This window comes from Nipponia nippon, unplaced genomic scaffold, assembly GCF_047370975.1.
Source record: "Nipponia nippon isolate SJK-2023a ecotype South Korea unplaced genomic scaffold, ASM4737097v1 scaffold_4, whole genome shotgun sequence".
Lineage (NCBI taxonomy): Eukaryota > Metazoa > Chordata > Aves > Pelecaniformes > Threskiornithidae > Nipponia > Nipponia nippon.
The window spans coordinates 85,962,817-85,986,141 of record NW_028262358.1 but is presented as its reverse complement, the minus strand read 5'-3'; the positions used below and the strand labels follow the sequence as shown (position 1 = coordinate 85,986,141).

The following is a 23,325-nucleotide window of genomic DNA, read 5'->3' as shown; positions in this document are numbered from 1 at the left end:
CTTTTAAACAGCTATCTGCCCTAATTGGCAATATTTAACTCAGGCAATTTTTGAACTTTTCTTGAAGTTAACTAATTTTACTTGTTAAAAAATCACACCCCAGATGGAAAAAGAAAACCAGCAAAAATACAGAATACAACCAAGCCCTCGCTGCATTCTTGCAGCTTTCAGAATGCAAACAAAAATCTGCAGCAGATACAAGAGCACTGTTTTGTTATACCAGTCTAAAGCCAGCAAAGCTTATACCTGCCTCTGTGGCTAATGGTGCATGGAAGTGATTGTTTGGAAAATAACTGTGTTGGTTTAAAATATTACTGCCTCTCTCCCAGAGGACACCACCCACACAGCGAAGTCAGCAGACTGAAAACACAGATAATTCTAAGCTGCTTCAGGATAAAGTCCAGTGTTTAAAGCAAAAATACCAAGGCGGGGTGGGGGCAGCTTGAGTTAAGCTCTTGGACTTTGCACTGAAACAGCTCAGAGACACTTGCGTCTCATTCTGCCACCAGAGCTGGGGCAGGCATCTTTGGCAGGTACAAAGAGCTGGGGGCAGCGGCGTCTCAAATAGCCACAGCTGCCTTCTCAGTGAATGTATCTCAGCTCTAAGCACGGCTTCTACCTTGCCCTTTTGGGGACAGGTTCACAGCATTTGGACAAATGGTGAGGTCTTAACCACTAGGTCAAATAGCTAACACAGAGGTGACTGGGAAAGGAAGATGAAAAAGGTCCTGAGGAATAAACATGCTGTGTGAGGAATTTCAGATTTAATTCCAAGTTTTGTACATGACGTAACCAAATCTGGGGGGAACATTAAGCTCATGTGTTCTGACTCAGCCTGCTCTGGACAATGAATTTTGACCCCACTATGATTAAGTCTTAAGTGGTGGAAACGACGTGTCTATAGGGAGAAGGCTTTGCTCTTCTGAATCCACCTATGCTGCATTTCTTTTCCCTTGATAAGCAATGTATAAGACGTAGTGGCATCCTTGATCCATTAATGGTTAAAGACGACAATATGCTTCAGTGTCTTTGGCCACTTCTCTTTTTGAGATCTTTAAAATTATTCTGCTCTATGGTGATATTGATATTATGATCCAACCAAAGCAGCTCTTATCACGTTTTCTTTTTAAACATACAATCCACTTCTGTAGAACTGAAAGTCTTGATACGTACTTCCTAATATAAAGCTATTTGTAAACCAGACTGGAATGTTATTTTAGGCAAGTCAGTGTATAGCTTCCTACACACAGCATCAGCCTACTTTTGTTTTTAATACTCACTGTGTGATTGTTTTTAAAGCTTTGGATTTTGGCTTGAAATCCAGGCCACCCTAAATTTAACGGCAAAACTTTCACTGAGTTCAGTCTGATCTGGATTTCAACCTAAATGCCTAATGTTGCTAATGTGGGATGTGGTAAACTTGATCATCAAGTTTTTTATGGCCACAACAGATGTTCCTTCTTTTAGACCAATGGAAAGCTACCGAACCTCATCCACCCTCTAAAACAAAAATACAAGCATTTGTTTACAGCTTGATTCCAGGAATATGAATTGAATTAGCAGCTGCAAAGTTTGTTCTTGTTTACTTACAAATAAATATATGCGCAATTCTTGTTTTTGCCAAAGGACCGTGATGATGTCTGGATTGTATTTCCTCTGTTAGTATTTTTACTGTCTAATACTGCATTATTTGTTTATCAGAATTGAAATATCAGCATAGTATTTTTGGCCTTGTTTTTAAAAAATGCATTAATTTTTTTTTCTTATGTCAAGTAGACCACAACAACATGTTTTGGATATATGTTTTGCATTTTGTGGATTTATACTTTAGATTTACTATAATACAACATTCTTATGATCATAACCTAAGGCACAACTTACAGAGAATGAAACAAGTAAATATAAATGTTTTCTTCCTATTGGGTCATTCAATGCATTTTCAAATGTGCGTAGAACTTTGAAAGACTGGTGCCTTCTCCTAAAATAGGAGAAAAAACGTGGTGGTGTAACAACTGTGAACTGAAGCTTTCTAATACAAGGAGCAAAAAAATTATTGCTCGTTTTGATAGGTACCATCACGTCTCTGCTGTAAATATCCAATAGTTCTGCCACACGAAGAATTACCACATGCTGAGGAGGAGATAGAATAGGAACAAGACTAGGATGGCAAGGGTTTTGTATAAAAGGAATAGAGGCTTCATTTAGCATGTATCCATTACTTATGAATAAAAATACTTTACACCTTTTCCTTTGTCTTGCCTAAAACAATCTGATTTCAGGAGTCATAACACTGTTTTTATTGCAACAGAAAAAAGATCTTGTGGCCTTGCTTTGCCAAGAAGGACCTGGAGGTCCTGGTGGACACCAAGCTGAGCAAGAGACAGCAATGCGCCCTTGGGGCAAAGAAATCCAACAGCCACCTGGGCTGCGCTAGGACGAGCGTTGCCAGCAGGTCAAGGGAGGTGACCCTTCCTCTCTGCTCAGCACTGGTGAGGCCACAGCTGGAGTGCCTGGCCCAGCTCTGGGCTCCCCAGTACAGGGGAAATATGGAGCTACTGGAACAAGTCCAGCTCAGGGCCATGAAAACGACTGAGGGACTGGAGCATCTCTCATATGAGGAGAGGTTGAGAGAGCTGAGACTGATCAGCCTGGAGAAGAGAAGGCTCAGGAGGCTTTTAGCAATGTGCTTAAATATCTGAAGAGACAAACTTTTCTCAGTGGTGTCCAGTGACAAGACAAGAGGCAATGGTCACAAACCATAAAATTCAATCTGAACACAGGAAAACACTTTTTTTACTGTGAGGGTGGTCAAACACTGGCACAGATTGCCCAGAGAGGTTGTGGAGTCTCCATCCTTGGAGACATTCAGAACCCAACTGGGCAGCCTGCTCCAGCTTACCCTTCAGTGATGGACTGGGTGATGTCTAGATGTGCATCCCAACCTCAACCGTCTGTGACTCTGTGATTCTGTCATCTGTAAATCACCTGTCGATGCGATTTGTAGATCACCTTGTGGAAGTTTGTGGCATACACGAAGGCCATTGAGACTCCCCATGCTTCTAGGACATAGTCCATAGCTTATTATCTAGGAAATGAGGAGGAGGAGGAAATCCGCAAAAGGCCATGCATTTTCTTTGTAAAAGAAGGAAAAGGAGTAAGTAAAGATTACATAGTGATTTTTCCTCACCTATATGAGATAAATTGAAGCACATTCCTCCTTTTGCCTGCTCTATCCTACAACGAACATCTCACACTTTTGCAAGAGGAAAGAGAGATTCCACATCTCAAAGGGTCATTGTAAAACATTAGCATTCCCAACATGGACACCTGCTGAATGTGTTGTATTTTATAGATTCAGCATTCGTTAAAGTCTAACACATTTATACACTCTAAAATATTGTAGGTCAGAAAGACCATTTATATACAGACAGAAAATTGGGACCTAGCACAAATAGACACACAATACTAATGATAGACAATTATGTTGTACATGGAGCGTGCAAATTATCTGGGACTGTGAAGTGGAAGATACCAAAATAACATACCCATTATCATGTTAACTGATGTCAGCACTAATTATGATACATATTACCAGTTTTGAAACATGCAAGTTGGAACTGTCAAACTGGCATAATCCCTGTAATGCTTAATTTTTTAAAATTATTGGATATCTTACTGATGCATGCTTCACAAGTCCTCATGGCAGACAAAGAGGATTTTAAGCATATGCTAGAGGTTAATTTCAAATGATTAAGACTGTGATCACATGAGTAAGTCAACCCTGTGATTACCTGACATGTCTCAGCTGGGGGCAAAAAAAAAAAAAAAAAAGCAAGCTGTGAGCAGATAACATAATCCCTAAAAGTAATTTAGCCGCTCCCCATGAGTGGTAAATTTTCCCTGGATGAGCCAGAGCTAAGTTTGTCTCGCTTTCAAATGCCTGCATTCCTGTGCAGTCCCTGCTCCTTCTTCAGCCCTTCAAACGAGCAGCCGGTTTGTTCGGCAGCAGCTGCCACAGTGCAATTTGCTCCGTGGCCAAGCCTCACCATTCCTGTGCCCGTTAGCTCAGGCTCGGCTGTGCCTGAGACTTGACATCCTCAGCTGTAATGCCAAAGCAGCCTAAGCCAGTCCTAGACTAGAACCAGTCAGTGCCCTGGCCACTTCGGCTTTGCCCTGCATGTCACAGTCACCCTGTGCCATGCGTTGGCATCTCCTCTGCAGCACGCTGCACTGCCTGCTCTCATCTGGCTCCATTTCAGCGGTCTGGCAGAAAACTCAGCCAAAAAGCCCCGTTTTCAATTCTCACATCACAGGCATCATCACACGGGGAGTTCTCTGCATCAGATGCAGATGGAGTAGAGACTGCACAAAAAGTACAGGAGAGGTAGGAGCAAGGAGAAAAAGCAGAAGAGCAGACTTTGAAAGCTGTAAAGAAAATAGGGTTTAGGGAGACTGGGACAGGAAACAAGTGGAGAGGTGACCTGGGCTGGCTGGGCAACAAACTGGGATTGTCTTCAGCAGAGACTGAAAGAGCTGGAGGGAGAGACTGGTGCCTAGTGGAGGTAGGGAATGCGGCTAGGAGGAGGGAGCAGGACAGGAGAATTAGGATCCATTAGATGCGGAGAAAGGAACTGCAAACACTGACTTGGAGCCTGGAGGGGCAAAGTAGTACTTTTTTGGGTGATGCTGAAGAGTGAAGACTAGCACTGGCTGGATGTGCTAAGTGGGGCTGTAACAAGCACCCAGAGACGGGGCAAAGACAGACTGGAGGGGCATTAGTGGAAGGATGCGATGGCTGGGGAAGGAGGGGAGAAAGCATTTGTGCTCTGTGGAGGATACTCCTCTTCTGCACTGAAATGGAGCCCAAGAATCCCCATCTGACTCTCACCTTTTCCCCACTGTCAGCAAATATCTATGAAACCTAATGCAGGGTGTAGGTACCTAACCCCATGGTACTCCTCCTCAGAAAACCATGACCTGCAATGTTAATCTTGTTTTATTAGAGCAAATGGACGAGGTCGACACAGTAGATTTAATCCTCCTGAAGAATCATGCACAAGCCACTTAAATGTCACATCATCGAATGTTTATTTTTCCAGTTTACAGATTTAAAAACTATTGCAAGCACCAATCTTTGGGTGCAAAACTACTGATCAGCCATATAAAGCTATACAGTGTACAGGATGAATCTGTGCTAAAGGTACAGCAGGCTGAGCAGGACCCCATGTTTTTGTTGAAGAAATATGAAACTATATCGTGAACAGTAGTGTCTCAGGAAACCAGGTACTTAGGAAGAGAAAACATGTAGGGTTTTTTCCCCCCTCACTAAAACTTAAAGTGGGAGTCGGCTCTTTCCACAAGTGCAAAAGTGGCTGAGTCTGATGGATGCCTAGAGCGGTTGTTCCTAAAGCACGCTGGCACTATCCTCAGGAACCCCCTGCCTGCTCCAAAACGCTTCCAGCCCTAGAAATCCCTTGGCAAACAGACCTGAATTACATGACCCCTTTGCTGAGTATGTGCCCCTTCGGCTGCTGACAAATACTAACTGCACGTATCCATAGCGTAGCTGGAAGTCCAGCGCGTATTTTTGGGTGGAAGGCTTTATTCCACTTGGAAGGATTTGGGGGTGGAGGGAAAGAACCGACCACAACCACGATGCTTGCCGGAGTGGGTTACGAGAGTAAAAATAGCTTGTGACAAATACAAGGCACGGGAGCCTGAACTCTGCTTGGAGTGACCGCGAGTCATGCTGGGCTTGGCTGTCACGACGAAGAGGACCTCCTCGTCTTCTGTGGAAAAGGGAAACCTGCAGTTCGGCGCACCAAAGCACCTCTCCAGGGGACAGAAAAGCTGTGGAGAAAGGGCATAGTTGATAAACCCTGATTCCAATGAAGAAAAAGTGAATTTCTAGCCATTCAATGAATACAGGAAAACCGCCAGAATTTGTCATTTTGTTTCTGTCGACTTCAGCGTTCGCCAGGTACAGGTCGGTCAGAGAGGCAAGCTCCCTGCTACCAGGCCACAGTCCCCGCTGTCTGGCTTGTGCCTAATATTAACTCCCGATGAGCACTTCACGCCCCTTCCAGCCGCTGGTAACCCGCCATCAGCGATACGTGCACACGGGATTTTACACACCTGCCGCCTTGCACAATAACTTCAGAAGGAAAAACCCCACGCCCGGAACTCCTCCCGGCGGCACCGGCACGGCGAGGGACGCCGCCCCGGGCGCGCTGGGGCGGGTAGTTCTGGCCGCCCGCCGCCCGCAGGCCGTGCCGGGGTGGCGAACTACGTTTCCCAGCGTGCCCCGCGGCGCCGAGGAGGCGATAAAAGGGGGCGGCGGCGGCGGCGGGCTCACACGCCGGCGGGCAGGTGAGGGCGGGCGGTGGCGGAGGGTCGGTGCGGCGGCAGGTGCTTCGGAGCCCGCCCCGCCGCTCCCTCATGAGGCCGCAGGACCCGCCGCGGGACGGCCCCGCCGCCGCCGCCGGGCTGCCGGCGCTGGAGACGCTGAAGCAGCGGGCGTGCGAGAGCGTGGAGCTGAACGCGGCGCGGCTGGGCGCCCTGAGCCGCGACATCTGGAGCCGGCCCGAGCTGGCCTACCAGGAGCACCAGGCGCACGACGCCATGACCCGCTTCTTCTCCAGCGGGGAGCTGCCGGGCGCCGCCTGGGCCGTGCAGCCGCGCTACAAGCTGGGCACGGCCTTCCGCGCCGAGTGGGGCACGGCCGCCCCCCAGGGCCCGGCCCCGCGCCCGCTCCGCCTCGCCTTCCTCTGCGAGTACGACGCTCTGCCCGGCATCGGTCACGCCTGCGGGCACAACCTCATCGCCGAGGTGGGAGCCGCCGCCGCCCTGGGGCTGAAGGCCGCCCTGGAGAGCCTGCCGCAGCCGGCGCCCGTCGCCGTCCAGGTGAGAGCCCTCCCGGGGGCGGAGGCGGTGGCCCCGGCCCCTGCCGACCGGTCGGCGGCCCCTGACTCTCTGCCTTTGTGCTGCAGGTCACGGTGCTGGGGACGCCTGCGGAGGAACAAGGAGGAGGCAAAATAGACCTGATCAACGCTGGAGCCTTTGATGGCCTGGATGTAGTTTTTATGGCACACCCCTCGCAAGAAAACGCAGCTTACCTGCCCGATGTGGCCGAGCACGAGTGAGTGAGCAGGTTCAGGCAGGAAGGGCTGGCTTGTTATTAGCCTTTTCTCCCCTTCCCGAGTAGGGGAGCTGCTTTGGAAGGGGCTGAACTTAGGCCGGGGACCTTGCAGGTGCCCTTCAGGCGAAGTATTTGCAGTCAGCTAAGGAGCCAGGTCACTGTTCTGGGCACTGAGCCGTTCTTCCAAAGTGCGCTGTTCAGCCTAGTGTTAAAGACCTCTGACTGCTCTGAGATCATCTTGCATGTGTCCTCAAAATCTGATGTTCCTAGGTGTTTCTTTTTATTGATACAAAGATCTGTGTTCTCCAAACCCCCTTGCTTTCTAACTTTCTTCACCGAGGTGGGAAGCTAGGTGCGGCTGTGTAAGGAAACCAATGTAATGAAACTGAATAACAACAGAGTGTTATAAAGCAGGCATTTTATTGCAGCACTGGGGATTCTCCACCATGAGTGCTCCTCCGATTTGGTAGACTTCCAGAGATTATATACTATAAAGTCATACCTATTCACAGGATTTCCGAGAATTCATTTACATAAACATGAGATTTCCTGAAACTTATTAATATATGCAAATGTCCGATCTGCATGCACAGTCGTCTTCCTTGGTGGTCTTTGGGTGGTCGTCGGGGCCTTCAGATGAAGGCTTGTAGTATTCTTCATTGTGTTCACTGACTGACCTTTGCTTCAGTTCTGGGACCATGTCCTTCAAGGCTGTTATTGTCATCATCCCCTTGCAACTTTCTTATCTTCTGTGCATTTGTTCTCCCAAGGCCAAGTTGTCTGAGATGGGATTATCCCGGAGCCCCCTTATCTTACAACCATTCTAACAGCTCTCTAAATCACAAAGGCCTTTCTTTTGTTTAGTTAAGTGACTAAGATATTTACAATATCCTCTTTGCCCCTAGGCTTTAATTCTTTCAGGAGGCATTTTAATGCAGTGGCTTTGTTTATCTTGGCTTTAATCCTTTCATTATACATGCATATGATTATTTTATGTATTTAAAAAAAAGTTTCATTTAAAAAACACCTGTTGTTTAAATTTTAAAACATGCAACTGGAGGGAGTCTCATGGATCCTAGTTCCTTGCTTTCCTGGGCACCAGGTCATGTAGTCCTCTGTATGCATTTTATTTTAATCAGGTTTTTAGTGTTTCAGGTTTTCTCTCCCACTTTTGAAAGAGCCAGGCAGCTGAGCCTGACTGCTGTTTGGATCCCTGTTAACTTCCAGCCTAAATTTAATCATGGCCGTTTAATATCTATTAACTCTTATATCAGCTTTTTTTCTTGATTCAAAGTAGTTCTTGGTTTTCCTTCATGCTTACCCCCAATACATGTCTACAGACAGCAGTCATACCCTCACTCAGCTTTTTTTTGCTAGCTAGCCATATAACTCTTCAGAAATTATGCCTTGTCTTCTTTTGATTAGCGTTACTGTTCAGTGTCACACTTGTTAATTTGTACTTGGAGTGATTTGACTTGCCTTGAAGTACTCCTTGCTGGATGTACATAACCAGAATTGTACACAGTACATCAGGTGGAATTTCCTTAGACCTTACTCAGCTGATGCTGGAACCATAATGTCTCCTTACCATTTTGGAGACAGCTGGCACGTTTGGGGCTTCCTCTTCAGTCATTGTCAAGCAGTCAACTCTTAGACAAATGCTTAGTCTATAAGTACATGATCTTTTAAAATATTTTTGAGTTTCATTCTGTTCTTTCTCTGCCAGTCTGCAAGGCTGTGCTGTTCTTCCTTTGATATTATAAACCTTTTCTGTTTTCATAGTGTCCCAGCAGTAGTCTATCAGCAGGTTTTGTTACTACATTTTATGCCACAGTTACTAATGGTTCTTGATCCCAAGGTCTTATCTTGTAGAAACTCCACTAGTAACCTCTCTCCAGTGCAACAGTTTTTTCCAAGTATTACATTTGGCTCTTTCTGACTAAATTCTGTAATATTTAAATAACCAGTTTTCAAACCATTTCTGGCTTGGTGTACTGAGAGCTGTTTTTGTCTTGGTTGTGCTACCTTCCAGCTTCTGTGTGCTTGATTTTATTGGCCATTTTGCTTTTGCCACCAGTTCCTGGTGGATAATTTGCTTCTGTTACTGCTAAGTTTTATGGCAAAACAGACAAGATCAGCAACACCTAGTCTTCCTTACCTAGCTAGCTCTCTGCTATAGTCCATCATTGTGTTTCTAAAGAGTCTTAACTGGTTATTGTAATCTCCTTCAAGACTTATCTCAGTTTGGCTTTTGGTCACTGTACCTTAAGACTATATTTATAATCTTCAAGATGCAGTTTTCATGAATAGTTTTGTCTTTTTCTTCATTTCAACTCTTGCAATAGCCTTTTGAGTTTGATACTTTAAGATCTGGAAATCTCCCTTCAGAGGTGATGGTCTGCTCTAGGATGTAAGTCCTAGATAGCCTTTAAACCTTGACGCATGGAATTGAAGTACGGAGTGAAAGAGCTTACTACCTTGAAATACTCAGCTTATGCCATGACTTATTTAATTATGAGATTCCAAGGGTATGAAGACTGTTTTGATGATTTGTAATTGATCTTTTGGTTGTTTCCAAGGAATTTAAGGACGGGTGATCACTAAATTGCTAGTATTACTACATCTGCAAACTCCAAAGCTGGCTTGTGCCTGAAGTAAAATTAACATACTGGGATAACTGTGGTGAATACATGCCAGAATTTGCTGATTCTTGTTCACTTATCCTTCACCTAATCAGCCTGTTTATTGTTGGCCAAACAGGATCCACATTCTTCTGCTAATACTCTTAAACTGGCTTGGGGTTTCATTATTCCCCAAAATCTGGTGTTTTTTTCTGAGAGTATGTGACATTTGTGTAGCAATAGAAGTACAAGAAAAGGAATGCTGAAATAACTTTAAGAAGGCCATGTTTCTTCTGGGGAAGAAGAAAAGACTGCAACATGACTTTCTGCTTTACTTTGCCTTTTCTCCATTTTCTTGAGGATTTTTTAAGGGATCTGTCCTGCCTTTTTTGTGAGTTGATTTGAGGGGTTGCAGTCTAATACTTGGGATGTTAATGGATAAGTTTTTTATCTTGATTTCATAATGTTAATAGATTTTAAATAAACCCCATACTTTACACAATGGGATGTACGGTTGTCTTGGAGGATGGGGGAGGATGGAAAAGGGCGTACTTAATTTGGATTGCAGGCAGTAGCAGCAGACATTTTCTGCTGCAACAGTACACTCCGTTGTGTCCCTCTTTGCTATCCAGTATTTAACTTCTGGTATTAACTTAAAGTTGTGGCATGGTTCAGATCATGAGGGGTCAGTTAAGCTGGCATCCGTGCAAGACAGGGACAAGCAAGTTAGGCTGGTCCTAGTTGGGTAAGAGGTTGTGCGTGTCAGGGGAACTCTGAGCTTGAGGATGGAGTTTTTCATGTGAAGGGCTGGGTATTGAATACAAACAGATGTAGTTAAAATCTGTAGTACTGATTTAAAACCTAATGCTTTTGTATTAGTAGTATATAAGTAGTATAGTAATAATACAGTAGCAATAGTAGTAACACTTAGCAACTCATAAATAGTAATACTGTTGTCGAGTAGTAATAATAAGTATAATTAAGACAACTAGTAATAGTATTAATACTATTGCTATTAATTAATAGTATTAGTTAAATACTACTTATCTTAATTACTATTATCTTAATACGTAGTTGTCAGTATTTAATATTTGCCTCTCACATAAAGTTTTCATATAATTTGAAATACTAAATTATTTTGTAAAGCTAATATAAATGGCTCTCATAGGATGAAGCCAAGCATGAATTCTTACTGGATGTGTTTAGGTGCAGTGTTTTGACTTCTACGAAGTTGGAGGGTAACTTTTGCACTAGATTTCTTCCTTGTTGCAAGCCTTTCTACCAGCATTTTTGAGGTGTGCAGGGAAAGAGCATCCTTGCTGTAGCATATTAATGTGTATTTTATACTAGGCTATGCCTTTACTGCACTTTTAATACTTGACTTCTGTTATTTAGACATGGCTTGTATGTGATCTTAGTAATGTGCTTTTGCTGTCTTACATACCACATGCATTTTATTGAAGTTTGATAAGAATTGGGACAATCAACTTCTAATTTTGAATCAGAGAAAAGGGTTTGTTATCCTCTGAGAAGAATGTTAGTAACTTTTAAGCCTCAGAACAGTCAGAAGGTATAAAAAAGTGTTGGAGACAATTATGTGAAGCCTGTACTTCTGAGGAAAAGGCTGTATAGTGGTATGTTACTAGTAGCTCTTTTGCCTGATGGGCTCTTGATATTGTTCCACTTCATTGGTTTTCTAGAAATCTTTCAGCATCTTCCTGCACTGAAAGGTAGTTCAACTTTGCAACAGTGTAGTACCAGGTAAATTGTTTGGTGTTCTGCTGCACAAAACTTAAATAACAAATATTTGTGTGAATAAAAGGAACTTTTTATTTTAGAGGTTTTTTCAGTGAATGAGAAACAAATAAGCAATGCCTTTTATTTCCTAGTGTGACTGTGAAATACTATGGAAAAGCTTCTCATGCTGCTGCTTATCCTTGGGAAGGAGTTAATGCATTAGATGCTGCTGTTCTTGCATACAACAATCTGTCTGTTTTAAGACAGCAAATGAAACCGACCTGGAGAGTTCATGGTGAGATTTTCATTAAATCTAATGTCCAGCAAGTAAGAGTTTAGGCTGTTGAAATACTAACTTACAAAATCCCACAATTTAAAATATTGCATTATTGCACTAAATTAGTATAGTCACTTCAAATATTATGAAATAGCACCATTTAATTTAAATAGTTTGTCTGTAATCTTCAAAATCATGTCAGTGTCAAGAACTAACTTCTGAAAATAAACTTATGGGCCAGATTCAAAAGAGGACACTGGTACCTAGATAGAGGCTAGACAAATTTTAAGCCTTTGCACTTGAAGTTGCTGTTCAGAAGGAAAAAAAATTGCTAAGCTGATTTTAGTACATGGCCTTGAATTCCTTAAAGTTAATGTATGTAAAGGTGTAAGATTAAATGCTTCTGAAAAATGAAGTATTACTTAACTGCAGCATTTTTGTAGTAGACATTCCATTAATTAGGTGGCATTTATATTGACATTTATGGAAAGGTATAGCGGTCTAGAGTGACTGAAGTTTATTTCCTGAAGTACAAAAACCAAGTGATGGCAGAAGCCTATATTTCTGATTAGTAGCCCAATCAACTGGATTCTAATATTTGATATCTAGTAGACCTTGAAGTAGAAAGGTAATTTTGCAATAAGACATGTTAACTATTAAGCTAGTACTCCTTCAACATCATGCATTTTTTTGTTGCAGAAGTTGAGATGGAAGCTGCCCTTTAGCTATAAACCCAGGTTTCCCTTATTACTCCGACACAACTTTTTCCAAGTTGAAATTAAGAAACTTTGTCATTTCTACAGGGCTTCTGAATGTAGAACTGTTTAATTGGAATACTTGTTATGAGCTTAAAACAATTCCAGAAGTTCTGAGCTAATGATCATTATATGTCTTGGCTGCTTGTGCTGTATAATACATGTGTGTATTTCTCTCCAGGATATCTGGATGCAGTCTGGAAGCCCTAACCCTTTTGACTGTAGATGAAGATGTTTGCAGTTCTGTGTGGCAGCATACTGAAATGAATTTCAGACAGTGGGCATAGCTTTAGCTCTCTATCCTATTGATCTGTAGGAAACAAGGCACTTAATTATGAGTTTTGGTGTCTAAAACTCATGTGTTGCAGGTTTAAGATTGGAGGTGCCTAAGTCTTCTATGGGATATAAGCCTAAAACCCTAAATACTGCTTTCTTCATAGTTTCTAAAGGCTACATGGGTAATGTAGGCAAAAACCTAAGTATCTAAACAAGCCTCCTAGAGGTAACACTTCACAAACTACAGCAAAACTTAAATTACTATGTTGATACAACTGCTGTCATAAACCTGATTTTCAAACTGGAAATATTTTAAATACCTTTGGGAAAGTATAAGCAGCCAGAATGAGATTTAATTTTAGGAATGCTTTCTTTACAACAGTGTGTTGGAGGTCTTGTGTTGCAGGTGTGCAGTAACAGCCGTGGCTGACTTAAGTGATCCTAAAAGTCTTAGTGTTTACCCACTAACAAGAACTGAAATAGTTTCCATTACTTGAAGTCTAGAATTTCTAAGCAATGTTTTATGCACTTGAACAATGTTGGTTTGAGTTTGTCTGCTATTTGATAAGTGTCTTTCTTCCCTGCTAATGAGTGGAGTAAATGTTGCCCCCTTTAAAAATAGGAATGTAGATTTTTTTTTTTGCTGTTCAAGCAATTGTATTAAACAGGCTGTAAAAAAAAAAGTTCCATCTAGAAGCAGGGCAGACTAGGTGCTGTTAGTAGTGTGCAGGCAGCCTACTTTTAAGCTAGATCTGCTGTCCAGTCCATATTACAGTTGCTTTGAAATTTAAGTGTAGACATACTCTCAGACTCCATCCAGTTCCATTTACGAATGTGTTGGAAGACAAATGAAAGCTTATTAAGCTACTTGTTTTGAGCAGATGTTATGATGTGTGTCATACAAATTTGCATGATTACTTACTTGCTGATTTGCTGGTTCCTTTTCTGTGATGTCTGTCCCTCTCATCTAAGCTGTTCCTTTTGTTATGGACTAGTACTGATAGTGGTTTATTTCAGCACTCTGTTTACTTTGACTGCATTCAAGACTGGAAAGGTTTTACTTGAGGGCAGAGTTCATTGTCTTAATAGGTTTTCTGCACCAAAAGTGAAGATTTGTTTATTTGCATCCTGATAGTGCTGTCTTTTCAGGCTTCAGTGACCCACATCAGTAACTTTGTGCAGTATTTCCATTTAATGTCGATAGTTTCTCAGGTTCTACAGAAAACAAATCTTATTCCACATATATAAATTGAGTATAGGAGGCTAGGTAAACAAGCAGCCTGTTGAAAGCAATGAGCTGTTAATGCATTGAAATCTAATGTAGAATTGAGGTCTACAATGTTTTTTTTGTTGAAATATCTAAATATTACGGTCTTTTATGGTAATGCCTCTGATGCTGTAACTGAAACCTATGTAGTTGTCACACATTTCCTTGAGGGAACATCTTCAACCTAAATTTCTCTCGTACATATATTATACACACCAGTATTTCTTAAAGAATTAGTTTGAGGACTCTAATGAACTTTCTGTGCACTGCAACACACACATTACTCCAGTATTGCTGAGAAATGCAACTTACTCAATTTCTCTCCAAGCTGGCGAAGTAAGTTGGAAGCATTCTAGTTGAGGAAACCTTTAAAAGTTGGAATCCAAGGTAGCCTCTACAACAAATTTTTTTTCTTTTTCAATGGCAGCCAGATTGCTTTATGACTCTGATGCATTAAATTTCAGGGGATTAATTACAAATGCTAGTTTGGCTTGTCTTTAGGTTTATAACAGATAACCAAAGAATGCAATGAAATTGTGCCGGAAAACATGTACACATTCCACTTAATCTGATGTGATGAAGAAACTTTGTCCACATACTGTATTTTTTACATTCTTCATATATTTCATGCTCAGTTGATGTTTGGTTGGTTTTGGTTTATATATTTAGTTCTTGAGCAAGGAGTTTCATGACAGGGCTGAAGCTCAAGCGTTTGTATTTAACACTGGTAACATGACGTTTCCCTTTCTGTAGGTGTAATAAAAAATGGCGGTGTGAAACCTAACATCATTCCTTCTTACACTGAACTAGAGTTTTACTTGCGTGCCCCTTCAATGAAAGATCTTTCTGTTCTGACGGAGAAGGTTGAGAACTGCTTCAGATCTGCAGCACTGGCCACAGGATGCAAAGTAAGAATGTATTCATGGTCATGTGCTTTTATTATGCTGCAGATAAGGTAGGCCAGAATAGGAAATCGAGGCTTACAGCATTTGTCTTCATGGTGTTTAGCTGAAAGAAATCAAAATGTCAGTGATACTATTCGCTATTCTGTTGCTTTGTGTCCTAGGAGAAAGCTTTGTTTTATAAATAGAATGCCACAGAATCATAGAATAATCTAGGTTGGGAGAGGCCTCCAGAGGTCATCTAGTCTAACCCTTTGTTCAGAGCAGGACTAGTTAGAGCAGTTTGCTCAGTGCTGTGTGGACTTCTGAGTATCTCCATGGATGAAATTCTACAACCTCTCTGAACAGTGAGGCCCAGTTATGGTCAACAAGGTTTTTCCCAATGTTTATACTGTGACTGACCACTGGAACAGGTTGCCTGGAGAGATTGTGGTGTTTCCATCCTTGGAGATACTCAAAAGCTGCATTGATATGGTCCTGGGCAGCTAGCTCTAGGTGACCCTGCTTGAGCAGGGGAGTTGGAGAAGGTGACCTCCAGAGGTGCTTTCCATCTTCAACCAACTTCTGTGATTCTGTTGTATCTGATAGGAATTTCCTTTGTTGCCTCTTGTCATATCACTGGGCATTTCTGAGAAGTCTGGTTCTGTCTTCTTTCTACCCTCCCCATCTGGTATCTGTAGACAGCTTAGCCTTCTTTTCTGAAGGCTCAACAAACCAATTTCTTTCAGCCTTTCCTTGTATGTCATGTTCTCCAGCACCCTGATCATCTTGGTGACCTTGCCCTGGACTTGCTCCAGTCTTGACTTCAGGAGCACAAAACTGAACACAGTACACCAGATGTAATCTCACAGGAGTTGTCTGCATCAATAATAAAGATATTAAATCAGCAATGGCACCAGTACTGATTGCTGCCTGTTACTTCTAGCATCCATCTGCAATTTGGAATTTTGTGCCGCTGATCTTAACACTTTGAGCCTGAACGTCTTGTGTCCACTGAGCCAGACCTGTGAAAAGCTTGGTCATGCACGATCTGCTCTTCTGTGAATCTATGCTGGATAGTCACAATTGCCTTGTGATTCACGTACTTGGACATGGGTCTTGAGGATTTATTTGCTCTATAATCTCCCCAGGAGCCTGATGATAGGACAGTCTGACCAGTCTGTAATTTCAAAGATCTCCTCCTGGGCCTTCGAGATATATGTGACCTTTAGCTCTTTTTCAGTGAGCTGGAGCATCCCTCTACTTCCTTTGCCCCATTAAACAGCAAGCTCATGTAGCACCCAAACGTGAAAAACTGAGTGATTTTTTTTCAGTTAGCATTCTTTTTTTTTTTTTTGCTTTTAGCAAGTGGAAGTGTTTCTCCTGTAGCTAGTTCCAGCAATATGATTACCTTGCAATGTATTGCTAAGATAGGTGGTTCTACCTGCTCTGTAGTTACAGGTGGATGACTAATACAGCTGTGAAAAGAATGTCTCTGGTCATCAGAACAAATAGGTATAGTGTATAGAATGTGAGCTAGTGAGTTTTAAGGTCTATTTGAGGCATTAGATGCTGTTTGCCTAGTATGGCCCCTCTAACTAGAAAAGGATTTCAGAAAGTGTACTTTATGCAGAATGAAAGTTAAGATCTCTTTTGAAACTTGACATTGGTATGTTTTTTTACATTTGTTCTCAGACTTCTTGCCTGTGTGAAGTCATTTCATGAATGGGGCTGTAGTTATTGGAAGTGTTCTAAACAAAAATAGTAAAATAGAATTTGCTGAAAGACTGAATTGATTTCTATGTAGCTTAATAGTACCTGCAGTGGAAATCATTAGAAGCTATTACAGGAAATGTTTGCTTACTATTTTTGGAGATGCTCTCCATGAAATCCATGCTTCTGGAATTTGGCTCTCTAGTGCAAGCTTGACAGAAGACCAGCTGTGCTTTAATCAAGGCTAATATTTGGCAGAATGTTATACTTTTTGAAAGAAATGTAGCACTTACATGTGTTTTGACATGGGCTTGAAGTATGGGCTTTAAGTTGTTTACAATAAACTGGCTTAGGTTGGTGAAAGACTTCTAATCGTTTGGGTTTTCTTGTCTAGGTGGAAATAAAAGGTGGTGAAAATGATTACTACAATGTGCTTCCAAATAAGAGCCTGCAGAAAGTTTACAAGGAGAATGGAAAGAAGCTTGGAATAGAGTTTATATCAGAAGACTCTATCTTGAATGCCTTGTCAGGTAACTTGATCTGGGCTTTTTTTGTTATGACTTAAGCTTAGATTGATCAATGCTAAGTGTATAAAATAATGGGATAGAGGTAGGTTAAACATAATTTGGTCAGAAGAAAAAAGCCAAATTAGAAAGCTCTGTAAAAGGATTGTAGCTCTGGCCTGTGTTTCTGTATTTGTTGTAGAAGCTGAGAAATTTTCCCAACAGGTGTGGAAAGCAGTGATCATTTTCTGAAAATATTTCAAGTAAGAAACAGTTTGGTTGGGGGGAGGGATGGAAGGATGGAAAGATAAGAACGGTCTTACTGAGAACATGAGGATGTGGAATGAATTGCGGCTCATTCTGTTGCTTTGAAATATAGAATCCTGGTTTATGCTATGAATGAAGATAAGATTTAGTTTTTAGGAACCTTGTTTAACAATATTTTCCAGGCTTACATATAAACAAATGTATTGGCATCTAACTAATATTTTAGAGGGAGTTTTTGAAGAGATTTTTAAGTGGAAGTTTAAGCATCTCAGTAACCCTAATTTAAACCTCTTTCCATTAACAGGTAATTCTGTGCCTCTAATTTTAGTTCACGAGTTCAACAGATTAGTTTTCCAAAGGGTGCTGTTCAAGTAGGGTTTTCACATCTGAAGTCTTGACTATGTCTCAAATTATTTCACTTTCTTGGTCTCTCAGAGGTATAGTAAGAGGTGTGTGAATTCTTGAATTCTCAGGTGGGCTTCTCATTACTCTTAACAGTTTTTTTTTTCCCAGAATCTTCCCACAGGAGCGCTGTTCAAGTCTTATAACTGCTGCTGATACTTTATAGCCTTCACTAGTGATCATAACTGTATATATAATGTTAAAGATTTTTCTCTTTGGTTAGAAGGAAAAGGTTTTCAGTAAAAAAATGTTAATCCAGTAAGTTTGATTGTGGTGCTAATCTTCTCTATATTAAATACAGATTTTCTTTGGATAGTTGAGATCTTGGTGGTCAAGGATAGAGTGCTCGAAACTTTTAGTTGTATGGGGGAGACAGCATATCTAATGGTATTCTTGTGGTTTTTCTCTTATTTCTTACTTCCCTTCCAAATTAAGGCAACACTAGCATATTTTCTCCAATTGCTTCATTGTCCTGGGTTCAAAAACAAATTATAACTAAAGGCAGCTTTCTTCTTTTCTTTATTCAGTGTGGTACAAGTAAGACTTACTACTTTGCTCATTTAGCCTAAGAGAGGTGCTGAGGAACCTTATTTAGAATGTTAACTGTAGTGAAACTTGCTGGAGCTCTGTGTTGCTTCCCTCAAGCCATTGTATTAAGGGTGAAGATCATGAATACTGGTGATCGTGCTGGCTCAGAGGACCTTGAATGAACTTAGTACAGACACCTAATTGTAATAGTGCTTTCATATGTAAGTTACATGATATGCTAAATGTTAAACATTAACTTGCTTAAACTGGAACTCTCCATATGCCTGTCCTGTCCATAAGTTGCTTATCGAATGTCAAAATGTGCTTGAGCAATTACATTTTTACTGCACACTGCACTAGGCCTTACTGAATTTTCTTTCCACAGCTGCTTCTCTGAATTTTTGCACTGGGGATTCAGGAGTGATAAGAAAGCACAGTCTCCAGAGACATAGGAGTGGAATTTTGTATGCTACCCTTTTTGGGAGGGGTTGAGTGTTTTGTCTCATCTTTTTTAAGACCTCTATTTCTGTTTAGTTTTCATATGGTTTTCAATGTTTTCTTTTAGGATATCAGTTTCTTCTGTTGAAAGGGAAGGAAGATAGCTCAGTTGCTTCTCCATGTCTGTGCAGCAGAAAAGTCGTTAACAGATGAGCATACTCGCTGCCACCTCTACATGGGTATTAGTATCGGTCTGCTTACAGGTATCGCTCTAGGCAGCTAAACATTACGAAGAATTCCTTTAGTCCATCAAGTCACGGTACCTTGTGTGTGCCTTGTGCACGCTCCACTCATTTGGCGCACAGCGAGGACAATGTGAATCCGAGTTAGCTTGGACCAGGTGCCATGACCTGTTTCTCCTCCTGCTGGTAGGGTAGCTCTACTACAGGATATTGAAAAGCTCCCAAAGCAGATGGCTTAGTTCAGCATGGCTTAGTTGAGGCACCCACGCTTGTGATAACTTACTCTGATATTTTTAGCATTCATGGGCTTCGTTGGCTTCCTGTGCACAAGGCTGATAGAATCATAAGAAGGAGCCAATATGTTTTGGAAATACCACTTTTGAAGCTTGGGGCTGTATATAAATACTTTCTGGAATCTTTTGCATTTTCCCCTCCATTCATGTTTGTGGTAATACTGGCTTCCATTATGTACTTAGTGACTTGAAGAGCCTTCAGTATCAGCTTCAGGATGTTTTTTGAGAGGCTGGAGCTCCCAGTACCTTTCTGTGGAAGATAGTGCACAAGTCTGTATATTGCATTGATAACTGCGCAGTTAGGCTTCTAGAAGGAAACCTGATCTGTACATCTCTATCGAGTATATGGTTCCAGATGTTTGTATGGAAACTGTTGGAACATTTGATGTTTTAAACATGCTGCTAGGTATGATAGAGTGGAAGATTTTTTTATGCTTCTAGAAGGAAACCTGATCTGTACATGTCTAGCAAGCATACAGTTCCAGATGTTTGTATGGAAACTATTGGAATGCCTGATGTTTAAACATGCTGCTAGGTATGATAGAGGGGAAGATTTGACTGTCGCATTTTTAGTAAAAGCTGCCTGGATTTTGGCTTGGTAAGGTCTCCATCTTACTAGAAAGTGCCAAGTTTAAATCCCTTGCATTCAGCAAAAATAACTTGTAAACTGATAGTAGATTGGATATGGGTAGAGTTTGAAGTGGAATTACATGACGAAGAGCTGGGATGCATTGAAATTGCTAGTGCTTCATTTGCTGGGTGAGAGCAGGGAAAAAGGCAACACAGTCTTGCCAGCAGCTTGTGTATTAGGACTTAGTAAGGCAAGTCTAGAATTCTTGGTTTAGTCTGGAGTAGGCAGAACTTCTAGACTTCTGGTTTGTCTTTCCAGACTGACGAAAGAATAGATCAATAGACTACTGAAAATTACAGTAACTTGCTGCTGTGCCAAGGGTTGGATTTTCTTCAAATGCATACTGAATTTATGGGAAAAGATCATTTTTTTGGACAAGCCTTGCTTCTTCCATTTGTCTGTAGGCAGAGCAAATAGCAATGTAGTCTTGTCCTCTTTGATCCCATAATGTAAGCTCTGTGGACTCACTTTTAATAACTATATGTTTCCAAGTAAAATCTATATTTTTCAATCATTTCATTACTCAGTCTTAAGGCATTAGCAGTATCTTGTCTCCATAAAGTATCATGATATGGAGGCTACCTGATGTCTTACAGATAGTTTTAAATCTTTGGAACAGTCATTTTATATGCCATTACTAAATAAAAAAAGTCTTACAGCTCCGATTGGCCTGAAAAAAGTTAATTGAGGTCTTAGTCGGTCATCCCTATTTTTCCCTGCTATGAAACAATGCTTCCTCTGGTATCTGAATTTCACAGCAACTGGCATGTTGATTTCCCCAGCTTCTAAATGTCATTTTAACAAATACTGAGTGGATTGCTTGTTTCGGTGGGGAAAAAAAAGGCGCTTGGGAAGACATTGCAGACTCTTGGATGATTTACTATGAAGAGTCTACTACTTCTGGATGGTATCATTAACTAGATAAGGCAGTACTTTGAGACAGGTACTATTGCTAGCTAACATACTGAAAGTGCTAGTCAGGCATGAAAGAATTGTTAAAATCTGCAGCATTGCTATCAAGATTTTTTTTTTCCATGTCTACAAAGCACTAGTGTTTTGTTTGGAGTTTGGTTCTGATCTTGTTATTTCAAGAGTGCTTGTGCTGCTAAGGTTTCCATAACTGAGAATAATCAAAAAGCACAGGAAAAAAAAATAGTGGTCCTTAATCTGGTTTTGTTTAAAGATAGGTTGTTCCTACTTCAGAGTCCCCTACCTAATGTTGAATATGTGCATACTGGTGAGAAATGGTAACTCTTGGGCCTGGTTCTAAGGGCTGTAGCAGGAAGATAGCTGGACTGCCCGAAACTCCCAAGATTTGCAGCTTTCATTGTTTCTGAATTAACAGCTTACTATCAGGAGATGCTTGATAAAAAATTAACAGTAAATGGAATGGGAACATGCTGATATGTCTTCCTTGCAGTCCAGTAACTGATTATTGATCAGAAGCGCACTGGAGAGCAGCATCTGAAGGTGGCTAGTTAGGGAAAACATCTCAGTGATGGGCAGATTTTTGTATGCATGACTCATTAGAAGTGCTTTTATTTTAGTATTTGGGGCAAAGGATCTTCTGGTTTAGAAATGGGCTGGAGATAATATCTATCATACATTTTCTTACAGCATTCAAAACTCTTCAACACTTGTTCGTTAATAAAATTTCTATGCTGCTTCTAGGTTCCACGGACTTTGGAAATGTTACATTTGTAGTCCCTGGGCTTCATCCTTATTTTTATATTGGCTCTGATGCATTGAATCATACTGAGCAGTACACAGAAGCTGCAGGTGAGTGGAATTGAAAAGTGTTAGAGGTTTATATTTGGAATCCTTACGCATTGTAGGGACTGGTTGCTGACTCTTCACTACAGCAAATGTAGAAATTGTAAATATTTCAAATTACAGAGGATTAAAGCTTTCACATGCTTCTATGGTATTCAAGGCTACTGTACAGTAAATGTATAAAAGTGTAAGTACTAGATCTGAAAGTGGCTGCCTGTGAATATCTGTATAAAAATTGCGTTGCTTTCTTCAAGCATGATGGGATCTGAGCTGAATACGGACCTTCAAACAATTCACATAGTTAATTGCAGAGTTGCAGAAAAAAGCTGACAAAATGTAGAATTTCTATTTTTGTGTTTAAAGTTAAATGTATATGGGAAGAATGACCACACTCCTTGTACCAAAAGCCTGACTTAGTATACCATCTAGACAGAAGAAATTAGAAGGATTGTCCATAGCAGTGTATTTAGAAGAGTTTCTAAACATGAGCCAAAAGTTAAAAGTGATTTTTACTCCTAAAGCACAATACTCTGGAAGTGTAATAGAGATAACAGTATAAAACTCTGCATTTTCTAAAAAGGAAAATGTGAACACTCATTTTCCTGTTTTCAGTCTTACTTGTTTACATCAGTAGCAGAAAGTTAAGTAGTTTCATGTGAAAATTTGTTTTGAGGCATCAGAAAATAGACATACTTCATTCATGCAAGTAGATTTTTAAGAAACTGTTCTTGCAATTGAAACTTGAAGATCTTATTTTATAGAATATGCCTTATGTGGTAAACCAGTGGTTTGTATCTAATGTTAGTAACCTAACTGTAGTAAAGATAAGGGCTGGTGACCGGAAGATCACGCGCTGTATGGAAAGAGTTAAGGGTTGACCCTCCCTTGTCTCTGCCCCTTATTACATGACATGCCTACTGCTGGGGGTGTAAAGCCCGGGTCAGCTGGAGATCCGGGGGGATAACCTTGATATGTAATGAATGCTAACGAACGCTACACCTAACCTGAAATTCCTCTTACTTTTTTCTGCAGGGTCACAGAATGCTCAGTTCTATGCTTTGCGCACAGCAAAAGCTTTGGCAATGACAGCACTGGATGTCATTTTCAAGCCAAGTCTCCTAGAAGAAGTCAGGGAAGACTTTAGACAGGTGAAGCTAAAAGAAGATGGACAAATAAATCCAGTAGAACCTAACAAAGAATCTGGCGTTGGCATAGGAGCATGTGCATCACACTAAACTTTATAAAACCTCTCAGTAGGATTGACTTAATGGAGATGCTGTATTTAAATCCCAGAAGGGGCTGGATAAACACATAGCTGAAGAAATGTTGATTTTTCTTGGACTTAGGAGAAGCAAATAGTATCATTGCTTTCAAAAATGTGCAATTTCACCTAACCGTAATGTTTGCTGTATTCAATATGGGGATGAACTTCAGAGAGAGATCTCAAATATGTTGTCTTTACGTTGCAGTGTTGAATAAATGATAGTTTCGATCCCTTGTCAGTGATTTTCTATGTATTGCTAAAGTAATATTCCTTGTAGGGGAAATATGGCATTTTTAAATAAACACTGTTCACACTCTGA

General features: G+C 41.1%; 1 protein-coding gene across 2 annotated transcripts; it reads left to right on the top strand.

The window, feature by feature from the left end:
* Window positions 1-6,304: 6,304 nt before the first annotated feature.
* Window positions 6,305-23,325, top strand: PM20D2 (peptidase M20 domain containing 2). Of its 2 annotated transcripts, XR_015708404.1 has the most exons (8): window positions 6,305-6,903; window positions 6,990-7,138; window positions 11,649-11,791; window positions 14,825-14,979; window positions 17,060-17,195; window positions 18,931-19,066; window positions 21,641-21,748; window positions 22,775-22,804. XR_015708404.1 is itself a non-coding variant. In XM_009475660.2 (7 exons), exons 1-7 carry the CDS (start codon window positions 6,439-6,441, stop codon window positions 22,975-22,977), a joined length of 1,359 nt encoding a protein of 452 aa, XP_009473935.2. In that variant the 5' UTR covers window positions 6,305-6,438; the 3' UTR covers window positions 22,978-23,325. The 2 variants fall into 2 exon arrangements, 1 of the variants encoding a protein (XP_009473935.2); XM_009475660.2 differs by lacking the exon at window positions 18,931-19,066 and having other exon boundaries at window positions 22,775-23,325.